The sequence below is a fragment of the Periplaneta americana genome, chromosome 4 (genome assembly GCF_040183065.1).
Source record: "Periplaneta americana isolate PAMFEO1 chromosome 4, P.americana_PAMFEO1_priV1, whole genome shotgun sequence".
Classification (NCBI taxonomy): Eukaryota; Metazoa; Arthropoda; class Insecta; order Blattodea; family Blattidae; genus Periplaneta; species Periplaneta americana.
This window is the reverse complement of record NC_091120.1, coordinates 189,298,084-189,317,225: the sequence shown is the minus strand read 5'-3', so window position 1 is coordinate 189,317,225 and position 19,142 is coordinate 189,298,084. Positions and strand designations below refer to the sequence as shown.

At 34.6% G+C, this 19,142-nt stretch overlaps 1 protein-coding gene across 1 annotated transcript in view; it reads right to left on the bottom strand.

Annotated features, from left to right (window-relative positions):
- LOC138698537 (serine-rich adhesin for platelets-like) overlaps positions 1-19,142 on the bottom strand; it is a 49,729-nt gene that overhangs the window by 8,385 nt on the left and 22,202 nt on the right. Inside the window, exons 3-4 of the mRNA XM_069824540.1 lie at positions 4,849-5,007; positions 1,900-1,975 (exon numbers count right to left, since the gene is read on the bottom strand). Of these exons, the coding sequence (XP_069680641.1) occupies positions 1,900-1,975; positions 4,849-5,007 (235 nt within the window). The remainder of the gene's footprint in view (positions 1-1,899; positions 1,976-4,848; positions 5,008-19,142) is intronic.

Genomic DNA, 19,142 nt, shown 5'->3' with positions numbered 1-19,142 from the left:
ATGACTTCCGAATTCACATCCTAAATTTTTTACCTTTTCTCGTGAATCACCCTGTATATTTTATAACTAAGAAAATGTTCACTTTTTATTTGGGAAAAAAAAAGAGTCATTTTCCGTGTAAGTTCTTCATAAAAGCTATTTTTTGGTAAAAAATATTGTGTTTATGAAGTAATTTCGTGGATTTCTATAAATTTCGCGGATATATTTCACTTAATTTTGTACTTTCATTAAGGAATTTGCATTTTCCATGCATAAAAATAAGATTTTAACACATTTCACGTATATCGTTAAACTCAAGGTCAGGAAATTTAGTTGCAAATTGTCTTTGCACTCTTCCACAATCATGCTCTTGAAATTAAGTCCCTAGTATAAAAACCCTTTAACCTAAAGTGTAGGCCCAGTGTTTTGTTGCCATTTGAACAAGCTTAAACTAACACAACTGCACGAATGTGAATTTAAGACATTACTGTTGCTCTGACCTCACAGATAACTGATCTACTTCACACACTATCTATATAGTGAAGTCAGCTGGAAAGTCCAGGTTATAGACCAGGGCCACGTGCTTTAAATCATCTGAACTAGTGAGTTTAACAAAACACATCGACCAGCTGTTTCAAGGAGTGTTGTAGCATTATCAGTTGCCACCAGACATCTGCATAGAATGCAAGGTAATCCTGTGTATGAGCTATTCCATCTCAAATCGACCGAAATATAGAGAAAATTGATCTTACAATTTCTAAATACAATGAAACATTTTTTGTACGTAGAAAACTGTGATACAATGCTTTGTGCAAAGTTTGAGGCATCAGAACTTCATAATGTTTAAATTAAAAATATTTAAATTTATCGTATTTTCATAAAATTAGCAACTTTAAACTGCTGTAGCTCCGAAACCCTTTCACCCAATGATCAAAATCATGGTTTATTTCGATGCTGAGAAATTAAAGTTTATATTGACATATAAACAGAATTTCTTACTTTTTATGGAAATGGAGAAATTTAGATTTTCCCTCATTACGACGCCTTTGCCTAGGAAAAAAATATATAGTTAGATTCCGCATTGAAAGTACAAATAAACACATATTTTTTACTGATGGTATGTTGATAAGAAAGTATTGAAAATATCAAATAAAGAAAATAAATAGTACGCGCGTGAACTAACCAGCTGACTGTGAGACGGGAGGTAGCCAAGACAAGCAAGGCCAGGAGACAAACACGTGTTGTGTCGTCTAGCAGTCATGGCTGTGCTAGCTTTATCAGAGGTTTTCATAAACACAGGAGTAAAATGACGCCCAACGCTCGCTTATCTTCAGCTCTCGGCCAGTGCATGCAGTACTGCGCCGTTCAAAACTAGGCGTGTGGAAATAATTTATTTAATACCCTTGAAACTTATTGCCGTACCACTATGCAAACAATGCCGAATCCCTCTTAATAATGCAAGGTGTTTTCTCAATATTTTTTTACATTTTTACAAATGGCCAAAAAGCCTAAAAGCAAGTAAAATCAGTATCTGTCTCTCTGTGTACAATAAAAATAAGGATTACTTCTTAACATAACCTATCAAATGTCAGCTTCAAAACAAGCTCTCGTTCAATGTTCTGCAGTAAATGGTTCCAGAGTTCTGAGCGCTGAAAGAGGCTTGTTTTTATAAAATACGCTAAATTTGTCGCTCAATAATACGAAAACCGTTTGACTTTCGATAGTATATTTTTGAAAATGCACTCTCCTCAGCACCTTGTATAAGTAGGGAAAAAATTAGAGTATAAAAAAAAATCCGAGGTTTTTAACTGATCGATTTCATATGGAATAGCCCGTATGTAAAGCTAATTTCTACATGAAATGTTATGTTTCATGTACCAGATTAATGGTATGCAATGACAGGAGGAAAGAATACGTTACCATTGACTGTAGTAGGCTTTGGTGTTGTAGATGTTAATCCTAGTGCCTCCTTCGTCATAGCTGACAAGCCCTTCACCTGTCAACAGTGAATTACTGTATCAGAACTACATTAAAAGTAATATACACAAAACCTTAATTCTATTTACATAAAAACATCCAAAATTAAGGAAGAGATACACTACAGGAGTTACCTATCACTATAGAGCGCAAGACAGTCAGCAGAAGTAACTTTTCATTTGTGTTTTTACTTACTTACTGGCTTTTAAGGAACCCGGAGGTTCATTGCCGCCCTCACATAAGTCCGCCATTGGTCCCTATCCTGAGCAAGATTAATCCATTCTCTATCATCATATCCCACCTCCCTCAAATCCATTTTAATGTTATCTTCCCATCTACGTCTCGGCCTCCCTAAAGGTCTTTTTTCCCTCCGGCCTCCCAACTAACACTCTATATGCATTTCTGGATTTGTCCATATGTGCTACATGTCCTGCCCACCTCAAACGTCTGGATTTAATGTTCCTAATTGTCATTTGTGTTTTTAGTAATCAAAATTCGATAACTTGTAAATGCTATGAAAATAAAGAAATTACTATAATTTTCCCATTCCTCGCATTGTATTTTCTCTGGGGCAAAAATATAATATGGCGTTGCTATGAAAACTGTCCAGTAATTTAGAGATTGGCAACATATTTCCAGGGCTTAATGTGTAACTACAATCGATGATTTATTCAAAACAAAATTTTTAACAGGCAAATAAGCTTATTTCATATGAACTATACCATCAACCAGCGTTTTTTTTTCAGCTCGAACGGTCAGGAACGCGTTCCGATAAACTTTTTGCCATTACAAATTCCGAGATATATTTTATAAACGAAATTGAAAATTAAAATTTCCGCCACTGCCGAGTCCAAGAATTTACATTTTCTCATTATTATCATTGGTGCAAAAGTAACTCGTGCAATCTAATGCTGCCGTCTTCCGTTATTGATCCCGAAACTATAGCTTGAAATCGCAAAATTTCTGTTATGCTTAAAATCGATCAGCTCCATTTGGAACTTATTGTAATATAAGGTATGTAGGCCTAATATTTTTAAACCTACGTTTTTGTTGTATAATGTGATCGAGTGATAGAGTTCCGGTAAACTTTTTTCCAGAAAAAAAAGTACTGCCATCAACTACATCAAGACCTCTTCAAGTGATATCTCTATCCAGTGCTTTTGCTTCAGTAAAGTCTCATTTTATAAACCTATGTATCAACAATTGGCTCTCTTCTGACAAAGGAAAAATTTTAGTCCGTTCAAAAGAAACCAAATGACCTGGAAATGTACAAAAACTTGCCCAGACATGTTCAAACATTTTTAACAAGAGCCAGAACAGGTCACATTGTCACTCAATTGTACCTACACCGATTTCACCTTTCTGATAATCCTACTTGTCTGTGGTGTAATAATCATGATGAAGATCTGGAACACATTCTTCTATACTGTCCATCCATAAACCACAAAAGAAGTAAATTAAAATCATCAATACCAGTTGCAGAAGACACAGCCCTGCAGTATATATTGACTACACCCCTCCTCTGGCTACTAGCAACAGGTATCTATAATGAATACCGATCAAAATACCCCTCATTTCTCGTGAAAAACAACTGAATAGACTACAGTGGACTATAGTAGACTTTATGTTGTCAGCAAACAGCTGGATACATTAAGAAGATTGATTGATTGATTGATTTATTTTATTCCATAGATCTTACATGAGCAATGAAGCTTTAAGATGTGGAACAAGTAAAAATTTTACAATATTACAATTACAATTTTTACAAATTTTTACAATATTTTGGCGAGATATAGTGAGATGAGGTGAGGTCTGAGGATTCGCCAAAAGATTACCCAGCATTTGCCTTTTGGTTGGGGAAAACCTCAGACTCGCCATAGACCATCCACCTTCAGTCCCACAGCTGGGGAAAATCTTGGAAGAAACCATTCAATGAGATCAAAGGGGGATCCAACCCAAGCCCGACAGGCAATCTACTTTTCTACAACCAAAAAATATTGAAGTCAAAATTTCTCGCTGTTTGAAATGCTCCAATACCTGCACATTTATACACGCCAATCAGAGAAAGTCAGTGATTAAGACAGGCATCAATTCTTGACAGCTGCCATCTATGGATAGATAAAGTAAGTAAAGCAGTAACCCAGATCCCATCTACTGTATTGTAGGAATGGCCCATGAGACAATTGCTTTAAAGGACTGATTCAATAGAGTACAAATAAAATGAAATGATATTCGACTGACATTTGATATACACTTAAAATGTTTAAAATGTATCTGGTTTAGTACACATTAAAAAAAAATAACTGGTAACAAATGTAATTTTTCGTTCTGCAAATGAATTTTTCAATGTTACATTTGTTGGAGCAAATTTCTGCACATTTAACGGACAAGCTAAAATTCTTTCAATCTTCTATAGCATAATACACTGCTCTCTTAAATTGACTGGGCATACTGGGAATTAAATCAATGGTTTTTTTTTTTTTCAAAATATGCTATGAAATGTTTCATATGAAACAATTTTTTATCTCGAGAAGGAAGCAAAAACGAGCAAAACTGCATTAAACTTTTTTTCTTTGAAATATCTCAAAGAGTAACCACCTCAAATTAATGACATTACTTACGGTTCACCCTATATATTCAATAATAGTTTCTAAACTCTGATCGCTCTATGCTACTAATATTGTTGGTATAATGAATACCTGCAATACCGGTCGGGCTGTGTAACATTAGCTGTAGTTTCAATTTTTGCCACTACTGGCTACCATATTTGCTTATAAATTTCAATAGTCTGTCGAAAGTATGCACTGAGTTGGAGGTCTTTCTATGTTATTTGTTTATTGGTACCACCAACTGAAGATCTTTCTTCAACCGTCATTTCATTCCATAACTCACCTGGAAGAACTTTGCTGCCTGCAACAATGCAGACAAATTATCTTCTGTCACACTGGTCTCTCCACAGTACATGAACTCTATCAAGGACTTGAGTACTGAGAACTGCATGTCTTTCAGTACAATCAGTGGGTACATACCCAGCTGACGCTGTAGGATCGTCTGCAACACACACAAAATAATGTGGCAATCAGAACACAACATATAACCAATCTGTCACTCCTCGAAACATGGGTTATGCATAGGGAGTTATTTGGTAATAATAGATGTTAAAACATTCCAAATGTCATTTTTAGTGGTAGTTCGCCTTTTGGACACTTACTGAGCATGCCAATAAAATATGAACGATATTCAATCAATCACTCAATCAATCAAACTCCTGTATCTCCTCATGAGGAGCATAGGGCATTCACAAAGTGCCTCCATCGGACCCTATTTGTAGCCAACTTCTTCACTTCGCTCCATGTTTTCCCCTCCCTAGCAATTTCCTCCAAAACTGTTCTCTTCCATGTATTTTTTGGCCTTCCTCTTGTTCTACTACCCAGGGGGTTCCAATGCAAAGCCATTCTTTCTACTGCTCCATCTCCTTTCCTGATTGTGTGCCCTATCCAATTCCACTTTCGTCTTTTGATTTCTATTGTGATTTCTCTCTAATTTGTTATCTTCCATAGTTCTGAGTTTGTGATTATATCTGGCCATCTAATTTTTAAAATTCTTCGTAAACATCTATTAACAAATGTTTGCAGTTTATTTTTTATAATTTTTACTTGTGAACGATATTAATAACTAATAATATGACAGAACATGGGAGATTCATGCATGATGAATAATATTTTCAAAATGACCACTGCAAACGGCAATACAATGATTTAAGGGGTTAGGTACAGCTTAACCAGTATAATTTTTGGAAATATTCAACATTCTTTTTCCTCCATTACCATACTCTATCTTGTACAATAATGAAAATAGCTCAAATTTATTTATGAGGAGTAAGATACTTCGGAAGAAAATCATGTGCTTCTATTATATGCGACTGTCCAGTTAGAAAATATTTTAAATATCAGTACAAACTAACAAATAATACACAACAATGCCTCATATAAAGTGAAAATGTACATAAAATTTGTCAAAATAACAGAGATACGACAATTTTCCCACTTAAATATTTCAAAGCGTGTTTATCTCTATAAAGGTGATATAAAAGTAATAACCAAATTAATAATGTGTTTGCGTATACAAAAACACTCCCAAAAATAATATACACTTATGAAAAAAACAAATTATTTGATTAACAATTTTTCACCGTTACAATTACACATATATAAAAACTAAATATAAACATTTACATAGAGATAATAAATTTTACAGGAGAAAAAGTTCGTCCAAAGGGCTGGACTCTGGAAGAGTACCCAAAACGCTCATTGCATTTCCGCGTTGAATAGCAATACTTAAGCATTGACGCAAATAAGTAGTGCAACGGCGATCACCAGTAATGGAGATCAAAATATGGCTGATTTGAGATACCAAAACTTTAGCGTCATGACTCCAAGGGCCGAAGGTCTTCACAGCAAATGGGACAAAGATATAATTGTCTAAAAGATGAGCATATTTATTGACTTTCTTCTTCAATTGGTATGTGTAAAACACTGTCCTTCTGCTATATGAAAAAAAATATATATATATTTTTACGATTTAAAAAAAATTATTCATATATATATATATATATATATATATATTTTTTTTTTTTTTCGAAATTCAAAACGGTGGCAGTTCACTGAGCAGTGATGAAGCGTTTCCCTCATAACTCATAAACTTGTTAACTTTTTCATGTTCTCTCTCTTTTATTTTATTGCTGAAACTCATGTTTACAATATCATGCTCTTTCAAGTACATTCCTTAATAAATAATATTTTTTTTATTTTGTGTTAGAAGAAAATAGCGATACTTGACCATTTTTTAAATGAATTTATTTTTTATCAGACAATTTATCAATAGTATAGAAGTGATTTTGCATCATATTATAGATACTGTATAACATGCATAAATACACACAAAAAGTATCATATTTTTATCGTATACCAGAAGGACAGTGTTTTACACAGGCAGTGGCTGCATGAACACTTGCAGAGTTCTAACACATCACTACAGACTGTTACAAAAACATTACAGTGCTTTCATTCTTCAAATGAGGTATAGAAATTCTTACACATTCAGAAATTTAAAATAAATATTATAGTCCAGAGACATGGTCTGAAGACATTAATTCATCAATTTAAGCACAGAAACTTAATCATAAAAAAAATAAGAAAAATCTTTTGAATTCAATATTTTCTAATTTTAATAGAAAAACGAGTTTGGCCAATTTTACAGGGGCAGTGGTTCCCCATTCTCCCCCATAATTCCGCCTATGTGTTGAAACTAAGCTGGGTGTGTGTTTTCGGGATGAGAACGACGTTATATAATGTTTCTTATTTATGTAAAGTTTTAAGCAAATAGGCATAAAGTGCAGGATAACAGAGAGGGTTTGGAATTGAACGGGTTACATCAGCTGCTTGTCTATATGGATGACGTGACTATGTTAGGACAAAATCCACAAACAATTGGGGAAAAAATAGGAATTTTACTGAAAGCAAGTAAAGAGATAGGTTTGGAAGTAAATCCTGAAAAGACAAGTATATGATTATGTCTCGTGACGAGAATATTGTACGAAATGGAAATATAAAAATTGGAAATTTATCTTTTGAAGAGGTGGAGAAGTTCAAATATCTCCGAGCAACACTAACAAATATAAATGATACTCAGGAGGAAATCAAACACAGAATAAATATGGGAAATGCCTGTTATTATTTGGTTGAGAAGCTTTTATCATCCAGTCTGCTGTCAAAAAATCTGAAAGTTAGAATTTATAAAACAGTTATATTACCGGTTGTTCTTTATGGTTGTGAAACTTGGACTTTCACTTTCTGAGAGGAACAGAGGTTAAGGGTGTTTGAGAATAAGGTGTTTAGGAAAATATTTGGGGCTAAGAGGAATGAAGTTACAGGAGAATGGAGAAAGTTACACAACACAGAACTGCACGCATTGTATTCTTCACCTGACATAATTAGGAACATTAAATCCAGACGTTTCAGATGGGCAGGGCATGTAGCATGTATGGGCGAATCCAGAAATGCATATAGAGGGAAAAAGACCTTTAGGGAGGCCGAGACGTAGATGGGAAGATAATATTAAAATGGATTTGAGAGATGTGGGATATGATAGAGAATGGATTAATCTTGCTCAGGACAGGGACCAATGGCGGGCTTATGTGAGGGCAGGAATGAACTTCCGGGTTCCTTAAAAGCCAGTTAGTAAGTAAGGCATCATAAATAACATTTAATAATGAGAAATATATGTCAAAATTGGTTGTTTATTTCGTGAAATACCCATCGAAATAGAAGTATGTATAACATCGAAATTAGAAATTTCATTTCACCAAAAAATCAGACACTTGTCATGCAGTATCATTTTTAAGTTATGCATCAGTTAGTAAACAGTCTTGTAGCAGAAGAGGCCCCCTTTCTACCCGGAAACCGGAAGTATGTGGCATACATTCTGGTGATAAAAACACGTCTCGAGATATCTCTAAGGTAAATCAGCGTTATTGTTAATTACTGTTCAAAGTGAGAGAGAACGCAAGAGTATGGTATGCTGGTCATTCCATAATGTTTCAAAGGTTGATTCTACAAAAGAGAAGGGGAGATGGGTTTGCTGCTTGCCCCTTCCTCTCCTTCCACCTAAAGACGAAGGTCGATCAATCATCAAAACATTATGAATCATTTCATCATCAGCAATCGAAAATGTCTATCCTATTCTAACAACAATTGTTAATAAGCTCATATCGAAACTTCCCCTCAAACTGTGGACACAGATAGGCAAATATATAAAATTAGCTGTTCTTACTATTGCTCCATTTTCGGAGTTGGGGATATAATAATTATAATGCTTTTCACACGACTTCATATGTCTCATGTTCTTCGTGGTCACAATATTTTGTCTGAGAGCATGTAATATTTAACTTACCATAACTAACAGTGACTGAGTCTTAAAAATACAACTAGGCAATGTTGCTTAAGCACGAATGGCTTGTGTTGTTCTGGGGGCTAAAAAATAGCGACCTCTATTAACTGTCATATGAAAAGGGGTATAGCTTTGCAGTCAGAAATAACAACTGAAATTGTATAGCACAGGACACTTGTTGCTATTGTAACATTGGTTATATTACCAGTGTTATAAGCCAAGGGCTTTAGAGGGGATATACAGGTTTGGGCACTAAAAAATTTGGGAAATTAAATATTTTTTTGTTTCTCAGCAACTAATGACTCTTTCACATTGCAATTTGACATTCTCAGTATTTACTGTTTCTGCATCTAATATATAAAAGTGAATGTGGGTATGTATGCATGTATGTATGTATGTATGTTCCCTATACAAATCTACACGCTTTGACCAGTATGTACCAAAGTTTGCACATTTAACCTTCATAACAAGGAGAAGAACATAGGCTATATTAAAATTGTTAAAATGGACGTTAAATCAATTAAAAAAGTAAAAAATAAAAATAAATACGATCAAACATTCATGTATAATACTAAAATGCAATCTTCTTCAATTGTTCTTTATTATTGTCTGTTGCATTCAACATCGACTTTCATGTGGCCATGGAAAAAGCAAAATGATATAAAATAACATTGTAGATACATCATGAAGGCCAAAATCTAGACAATTCATGCAATAAGCATCCTTATGCAGTCCAGAACCGTATTATGTTTCTCGAGACAGTTGTAGATAGTGAGCAGACTGTGTTTCATCAAACTGAATTCTTAAATTCTTTGAAATCACAAGGATTTCCAACACATAATTTAATACTTAATACTGAATCACCAATAGTACTATTGCGAAATATTGATCCACAAGAATTATGCAATGGAACAGGAATTGGTGTGAAAAAAACTCATGACAAATGTAATAGAAGTGACAGTATTAACTGGCAAAACGAAAGAAAAAGATGTTTTTATCCCACATATTCTTATGACAGCCAGTAACATGCCATTCGATTTTAAGCAACTGCCATTTCAGTGCAACTAGCATTCGTAATGACCGTAGTAAAATAAAGCTCAAGGATAGTCGCTCAGAGTTGCTGAGATTCACTTAAATCTCCGTGTTTTTCACATTGTCAATAATTGCGTAACTTGCTTTCAAGTGAGCACACCTAAACATATATACACATTTATACAAAAGACGGGAAAACGAATTGTATGCATATCAATGAGACTTTTGTCATGTTCAATTGTAGTATGTGAAAATACTTAAGCCCGCTGAAAATGAGACATTAATTTACATTTTTTTTATTTTTGTTCATTTGAATTGATTGGGATGCCAATATTTTAAATCCAAGATTTGGACAGCTATCATTTCGATATACTACTTAATTCTAAAATATATATATATATATATATATATATATTTCAAAATATTATTGCCCATGTCTAAAAATGTGTTATTGCGAAATTTTATCTGTGTAATCAGGTTGCCAGTGTAGTATGACAAGCGTTGTGGAAAGAACGGTCACTTCATTTTCTATAACATAGGATGTCTTTCAGAATATTATTACTTATGCTGAACAATGACTTCTTGCAAAATTATACTCTATCTGCATTCTGTATATAAAATAAAAAGTAATATATTTAATATGTTCTGAATTTGTTAGATATAGGCTAATATCTCAAGTAATATTTAAAAAAAGGCCGGGTATGATATAAGCGGGCGTACAGCTGTCAAGGGGTAAAAAATATTCCAATATAAATTGAATTACATACGTATATATTGATTGTTTGGTACGACTGATAGATAAATTTAGACTCACGATGACACCCCAACGATTCAGACTGGGAACAAGAGAATTCTCTAATTACCGTCAGCTGTCTCTGAAGTTCAAGTGAAAGCACACATAGACATGAAATTACGTGAAATGTATGTCAGCACAGCTTGAGCTAAATGTACAGATCTTATAATTATTTTTTCTCTGCCTCTGTACAACGTCACATTTGTGGCGGGGAGGAAAGGAAAAATTAATGCTGTTTAATACGCGGTAACTGACCGCCAGAGATAAATAAACAAAACAGATAATATATAAATTTAAAACAAAGTTGAACATCAGGCACATGATGAAATATTTTCTTTTTGGTGCCTGATCTACAATTGTTTTAAATTTAGTTAAACCTGGCAGGCATTTGGCTAAGGAGTATTAATTCATGTAAGTGAAGTTAAGTACAGATTCATCTTTATGTGCGAGGAAAGCTTAGTAAAAACAATTCGTTTTGGTTGTCTATAGTTGGGTTTCCGAAAATTTAACAACCAGTTCATTTGAAAACAGAAGCAGAAAGGAAAACCCGGGCAACGCCGGGTGCTTTCAGCTAGTTCTGAATAAAATTCATCTTTGGAATAGACAGTTGAAAGAGAATGGAAGTCTACTGGACAAAAAGCATATTGGAAGATCATTCACAAATTATGAAATGCTAGAAGACATCTGAAGAGCATTTGAGGGGTTTGAGGGTAAAACCAGGCAGTTCCAATTCAGTACTTTTAGAGATAATGAGGAAAAACTTACCACCATACAATAAGCATGTAGAAAAGAGGCGGGTCCAAAATGCATTATAACTGTGAATGTAATTCCTGGAACTACCTGGTTCTTCGACCAAACAATATAGCTTATTTTTTTTGTCCTCTGTGCATAAATAACTCAAAAATGAAAAAAAATTGGAGCTGCCTGGATTTTCCCCCACACCCCTCATTTGTTCAGAGTCCAAAGAAATCAGTTTGTAAATGTGCCCGACAATTAGAACTTCTGAAAACAACAGTTCATAGAGCTTTAAAGAAACGTCATCTGACTCCTTATAAATTTCAATTGTTACATGCACTTCATCCAGATGATTATCACAAAAGGTATGGGTTTGTTGTGGATATGCCGTGGCTAACAAGAAAGACATGCTTCGGCATGAATCAGGAGTCACGTTGTTATCATGGTCTAGTCATGGCCATCTTGACAATCGCCTAAAATAAATAAATGTTCAAAGTTCTAAAAAAAACAAAGGAATTGCTATATTAAACTCCTGTTAAACGTGCATTTATGTATGTATTTATTCACACTGCAGTGGGTATATACCCGGTGGCAGTGGTAACTAATTACACTCAATAATGGCAATAATAAACTTATTAATTAAAAATACAATTAATAATAATACTAATAATTAATACTAACAATAATAATAATAATAATAATAATAATAATAATAATAACAACAACAACAACAGGGAATATACTAAATTAAATGAAACGATCACTTAAAATAACATTTGAAATAAATCTAATTTGTATCTTAAAACTAAGATCGAACTAAAACCCACGAGTATGATATGTTCATATCTGCACAAGTACCTTTCAACATTACACTCATTTCGCTGTCAACTCACTCATTGCAATGGAACTACGACACATTTCACTGATTCTATCCTGATTTCACTAACACTTCAAAACATTTCACTGTTCAAATACTATGCACTGCCACTATAAACTATAAAGCTTCACTGACAGGAACACGTTTCACTTACACAGCACACTTCACTGACACGACATACTTCTTCACTGATACAACACACTTCACTGACACAACATAATTCTTCACTGATACAACACTTCAATAACAACATATCATTTACATAAACTTGTTCAATGTTGGCCATGTTATGACTAAGAATGTGACATCGCGCCATAGCCTGTCTTTCCCGTTAGCCACATGGATATACTTAATGAGTCACAGATTCAAATTTTGCCAGCCACAACACATTGCACTTTTCTTTGAGCATCAATCCTGTATAATTATTACTTGTAACAATAAAAATTATTGCATTTGTTCGATTGTTACTGTCTTTTGTTTTCTTCAGTGCCTCAAACTTACAGACGAAAAATGTCGACAGTTTTATTTTCATCTGGCACCAATATTACATTTCTACCTCTATTCATTCAATAAATATAATAATATGTAATCCTCTGAAAACCCACCATGACTTTTGGGACACAGTGTAGTTACAATGGCATGTGAGATAAATTATGCATGAATATCAATATAGTTACCTTGTTTCAATTCAAATTAGACACAAATAGTTAAATATATTTTATGTCGAATTAAGGATAAAAATATATTAAAAATGGTAGGTATTCATCAAAACAATTGCTCAATGCATTGTTACCACAAAATTCGATACAAAAAATGACTCATCAAATGGCATATTTGAAGTGCAAGGGCAGTTTATTTGAATGCAATGAAGATGAGTTATTTCTTGAATTTGTGCTGCATCCATATTATGTTCTTCCTCTGCTCTAAATCAATTACATGTTCTCAACAACGAGACACTATCACAGATGGCTTTATGGTTTGAATCTAATGGTTTCTTGCTTAATCAAGAAAAAACTATCAACTTAACTTTCAGCCTAAACTATCTAATAAATAAGGACAACAGACTCAACTACACAAAATTTCTGGGGACTTAGACTCCAGTTTAACATGGGATAAGCACATCGAATACATATGCACAAAGCTATCAAGAGTTTTATATTTGTTTTACCCGACAATATTAGGCATTTAAGCTTGAGGCTTTTTAAGAAAGAAATTAAAAATAAATTAATAGACTTGTCACTATATAATATTGGTGAGTATTTTAACTCTAAATAGATGTATACCTTTTAAGGAGAATTGTCTATATGATATTATAAAATGTGATTATTTCCTTGTATGTAACTTATGAACATATTGCTTACTTGTAAACCTTTTTCTGGTATTTAAATGTCTTTTTTTAACATGACATTTTGCTATGCTGCACTGTATAGTCTTTGGAATGAAATAAATATTATTATTATATAACCAGTCCCGCGCCGTGGCGTCGCGGTCTAAGGCATCCTGCCTAGAACTCGCATTACGGAATGCGCACTGGTTCGAGTCCTCATGGGGGAAGAAATTTTCTCATGAAATTTCGGCAAGTGTATGGGACCAGTGCCCACCCAGCATCGTGATGCACTTGGGGATCTGCAATAGGTAGCGAATACCAGGTATAAAGGCTGGGGGGGATCATCGTGCTAACCACACGATACCTTCATTCTGGTTGGATGATCGTCCACCTCTGCTTCGGCATGTGGGCGTGAGGCCAGCAGCCAGCTGGTCGGTCTAGCCCCTTCACGGGCTGTAGCGCCACGGATTATTATTATTATATTACCAACAAACTGTATTTCAAATGTCTTGTTTGGGCAAAAATGGCTTATAGGAATTCAGAATTCTAGGAAATTTGACATAGGACTAACAATGTAGCATAAAACATTTATTGCATCTATTAAAATACATGTCAAGCAGTAGCGGCTGGTGGTCAAAATAATGAGTGTGCTACAATCTCTATATCGGCCTACTGTATACACTTATATGTATTTATCTTAATTTGAGACTCGCCTAGTGATGAAATATAAAGTTCCTTCCTACTGCAGAACTTGTCAATTACCCTGGTGTTAAACGTTGAACCCTTCCATCCTGGACATTATATCCTTTTCTATTGACAGTATTGCAAGAGCAGTGAGGCGATCCTGGGACATAGTGTTCCTTAAAAACGTTTCTATGCGTTTCAAGCAAGAAAAACATCTTTCCGGCTCAGCAGTGGTCATTGGTGCTGTAACCAAAATATTTCACAACTTCGATACTTCACAGAATGGATCCTGTAAATTGTTGAAGGTTATGTATTGTAACAATTGAACAGCTCCATCTATATTTCGGAAGTCGAGTCTTCCGTATAGAACTCCAAGTTGTGTCTTTAACATTCTTTTGTTCAGTACAGTATAGCTGTTGACAGCAACTTCAAGTTCGCGTTCAGGAAAATTATGCAAAAAACTGTTAAAAAATTCGCTATTTAACAATTTTGTTGCGTCTAGGTAGCTTAAAGATTGGAAACGAGTAGTTTTCTGAATTATACGGTCACATACTTCCTTGGCTTCAATTTTCGAATTCCATTTTCCGTCGCTTGCTGACCGATTCAGGAGGAACCTAAAAAAACTGGTAGATGGCAGCAGCAGTCGAACATTTGAATTACCAAATACATTGTACATAGTTTCGAGTTCTTCCACAAACAAGCATTCTTTCGTTACGCTTTACTTTTGCAATCTCCAAGCTGTGTTGTGCTGAAGCTGACTACAGCACTTCCCCGCGTAAAAATAGCCAATCAGAGCAGTTATTTCAGCTTTGCACATGCGCAGTAACTGTCTACATTCTCATGTGGAGTTTTGAGTAGCACCTGAGGCACCAAAGAGCGAAGACTAAACACTCTATAATGCGTCATGAGCATAACCACGGGAAATTGTCAAATGCCAGATTAAATACTATGGTATTGCAAATACTTTATTTGAGCAAAAATTATCACTGTACTGTAGCACATAAGGACGGGCCGCCCCTGATGTCAAGTATCAAAATTAATAATTTATCCCCTATTAACAAAGTAGGTCTGATCTATTTATTGATTCCTTCACTGTTACACTCTCATAAGCCATTACTCCTCTAAGAAGTACTAGTAGTATTTTTATTTAATGACATTTTCAATTGTAGAATTTATTCAGTGTTTGAACTAAACATGGAAGGGAAATGACCAACAACTTTTGCCTGCCTCCTTGTATCAGGGATAGGGTCCTTTCATGTGCTGTAAATCTATTACATAGGACGCACAGCCACCCTACCCCATTATCTCCTGGCCTAGTTGCCTCATAAGTGGTGCCTTGTTGGTATCACTTGTGAGGTTCAAACCTGTCTTTAGACAGTTGATTAACATCATCATCTTAAACTTCTACTGTACCTGCTGACTTGGAAGACAAGGAAAGATAATGTAGAGGATTACTCAAGATGTCATGATATGTTGTAGAGGGTTGTTCTCATATAGTTTTGAAAATATTTTACTGATTAAATTTCCAACTTCATTACTGTGTTAATATTTAGGATTTACCTCGCTTGACTAGTTTCAAAGTCTTGTGCTTCATTGTCCAAAGCCTAGGCTAGGAAATTTAATCAGTAATATATAAGTCTCTACCTCTGATTAAGGTTCTGGCTGATATGTATATCTACTATCAGCCAGTACACCTCACTTGACGGTATGTGTTAGAGAAAAAAACAATTGTAATCTTCATCTTACGATGTTGGTGACGTATAAACGTCGCAGGTTCGAATCCCGCTCGAGGTTGTGGAATTTTTCTTTCATACCATGGCATGATTGTGACTATAATAGTATTTAAATTCATTAAAAAAAAAAAAATTATTGTTTGTATGCGTCTGAAGTCTGATTAGTGGAATATGTAGCTGATCGGCGATGTATGGATTGGAGGGGGAAAGGAACTGGCCACCCTACCCCATTATATCCTGGCCTAGTTGCCTCATGAGTGATGGATGCCTTATTGGTGTTACTTATGAGGTTCAAACCTGTCTTCGGACAGTTGACTGAACATATTAAGTATTAAAAGTGTATATAGAAAAATGAATAATGAAGAAAATATTTTCTCTGTAATAATATTAAAAATGTCAAAATACAAAATTGATGTTTCGAAATACATATTAAAAACAATATAGAAGGCAGAAAATAGGAAAAACTGGAGAATGCTGGGTTTACAGTGAAAGACCTGCCCTGGGCAGAACACTATGAATGAATGACAAAACATAAAAATCAACTTTGTCGCCAAATAATTAATAAAAACTCCAGAAAAGTCGTTGGCCGCTATTTCGTAATTTCTGTCGTTAGACACCTCAAAACCTCTCGATCTAGCGATTTGCCACTCAAGTTGGCAACTCTGTAGCCAATACATTCCACTGCATCTCCGATGACGTCATTCGAAAGGTAACCCAGCCAGTGTTACAAACGCTGAACCCGGCGACTTTTAACAGTTTTTTGGCTAAAACTTATTTTAACAAATCTATTGCTTAAATAGGAATTTGGCGACTTCATCAGCATCCTATAGAGACAAAAACAAAGCTTTTTCTATTCACAATAAGGAATGTAGCGATTTTTAAACTAGTGTTTGGTTGTTGGCGACACTGATACTAGCCCATCCCACTGTTCGGAACAGTGTCGCCAACGGTACATAATTATACTATTCATTCCATTTTTGCAATCTGTATCATTACGTTACGCGATAATACCATAGTTTACCGAATACTGCTGATACATAAAATACATATGCAATTTAATTGGACTTTTGCAGATTTAAGGGATTCTGCATTAAATATCATCCTTCTCTTTAGTGATTTGTTGAAATGTTTACATTAAACCAATAAATAACTGCAGCCCTTAGATTATGAATGCAAAAACGGTTTAAGTTACAAGTTGAGTAGAATGTTAAGTAGATCGAAATGTTACAGTCAAACATAGCGAAAGCTACAAAGAGTGAAGAGAAAACTATTCTGAATGCTTTTCTTGGAATGTTATCCTCACACTAGCTCGTGAGTTAACTAAAATGAGAAACTTCGAATAAAACCCTGAAATACTCAGAAAGAACATGTGCATTATTAAGCTACCAGTAAAAGAGCGTGAAGCAGTGATGATAGAGGGAAACTTCCCTTTTTGAAGGAAAATTAAGTTATAAATTTTAAAAGCGAAAAATGGTTTTCATTTGCCTGTAATTTAGAGAAATTTACAAGTTTAGAAGAAAGCAAGGTATTTTTCCAGAAAAGCTACACCAAAGGAGGCACAATTTTTTTTCTTGCCTTACTGGCTTCTGGGACATGTCTATTTTAATGAACACATGGTTTTAGTTCACAGTCACAAATTAATACATTTGACATAAAAATAGTCTGATACCTGTATATTCTAACACACTGGTGTAGGCTACCCAGCGAATAGAGATTATAAAGAATGGACACTTCGCGTCGGTACCTTTGATGTAGCCGGACTGATTTCAATGGCCTTCAAGCCAGCTAGAGCGTCAGATTCTGCTTTCTCCCTAGAGTTGGCGCTGACATCACACCAGCTAGCAGTCGACACAGCGGAAATATAACACATATAATTAATACATCTAGGTACATTGTGTACTCAAATAAAATAAATTGGATCCATAAAATAATAAATCCTTCATTAACTGTAATGTCTAGACTCTAGAGTTCCTTTATAATGAGAGTTCAGACGTTGACCCCAACAACAATTAAAATATGTAATGATTTGATAGCGCTGAAAATGAAAAAACAAAACTCTCACGAGAAGTAAAACCATATACCTATATTATATTATATTATAAAAATATTAAACGAATTTGATGCTTAATTTTATAATGTATTATACTATTTTATAATATAATTTATGATATCTGAAATATAAAATATTATTATAACTAGTTTGTCACTGAGAAATAAGGAAAAGCTGTTAACTTGAATTTATTTGAAGCAAAGCGTTACTGGATTATGCAATGAGGTAGGCGATGTTTGAATCCTGTGTCTCAACTCTATTCTCAATTATTATGTTAGCGTATGCTCGATTACACTACCTTTAGCGCTTGAAAGTGGAACTATCCGCTGGAGCACAGAAAAACAAAACACAGGAAAATTCGCTCAGTGTCCATTCTTTATAATCCCTATTCGCTGGGCTACCTCTCCTTTTGTTTTTTATAGTTATTTTACAACGCTTTATCAACTGCTCCAGTTATCTAGCATCTGAGTGAAATGAAGGTGATAATGCCAGCGAAATGAGTGCAGGGTCGAACTGAAAGTTACCCAGCATTTGCTCTTATTGGGTTGAGGGTAAAGCCCGTAAAAACCTCAACCAAGTAACTTGTCCCTACCAGGACCCCACTGTTACTAGCTACCAACTTAACATACGAAAGGTCCAGGACGAATTACTAGGAAAATAGTTTCCCTAGTATTTCATTCTGGACCTCAAGAGTGTTATATAGTAAAAAAAAAAAAGTATGGGGTTAGAGGCTATAACAGTGCATTAGAATATCGTTGTCGATTTTATTAAACCTGCTATGTGACAGTACACATTATTTTCAATAGGCCTACATAAGAATATAAAGTAATTCGGTAGAAAACGTTGGTGAAAATGGTGAACATAAATGACATAATCGAGAATCAGTGCAGGCCTATTGATATTTAATTAATTTTTTCTTTCTCCTGAAAAATTATTGCTGTACTGTCACAGAGGAGGTTTCATAAAATAATGATGATATACAGGTATAAGTATCAAACGATTTTTAT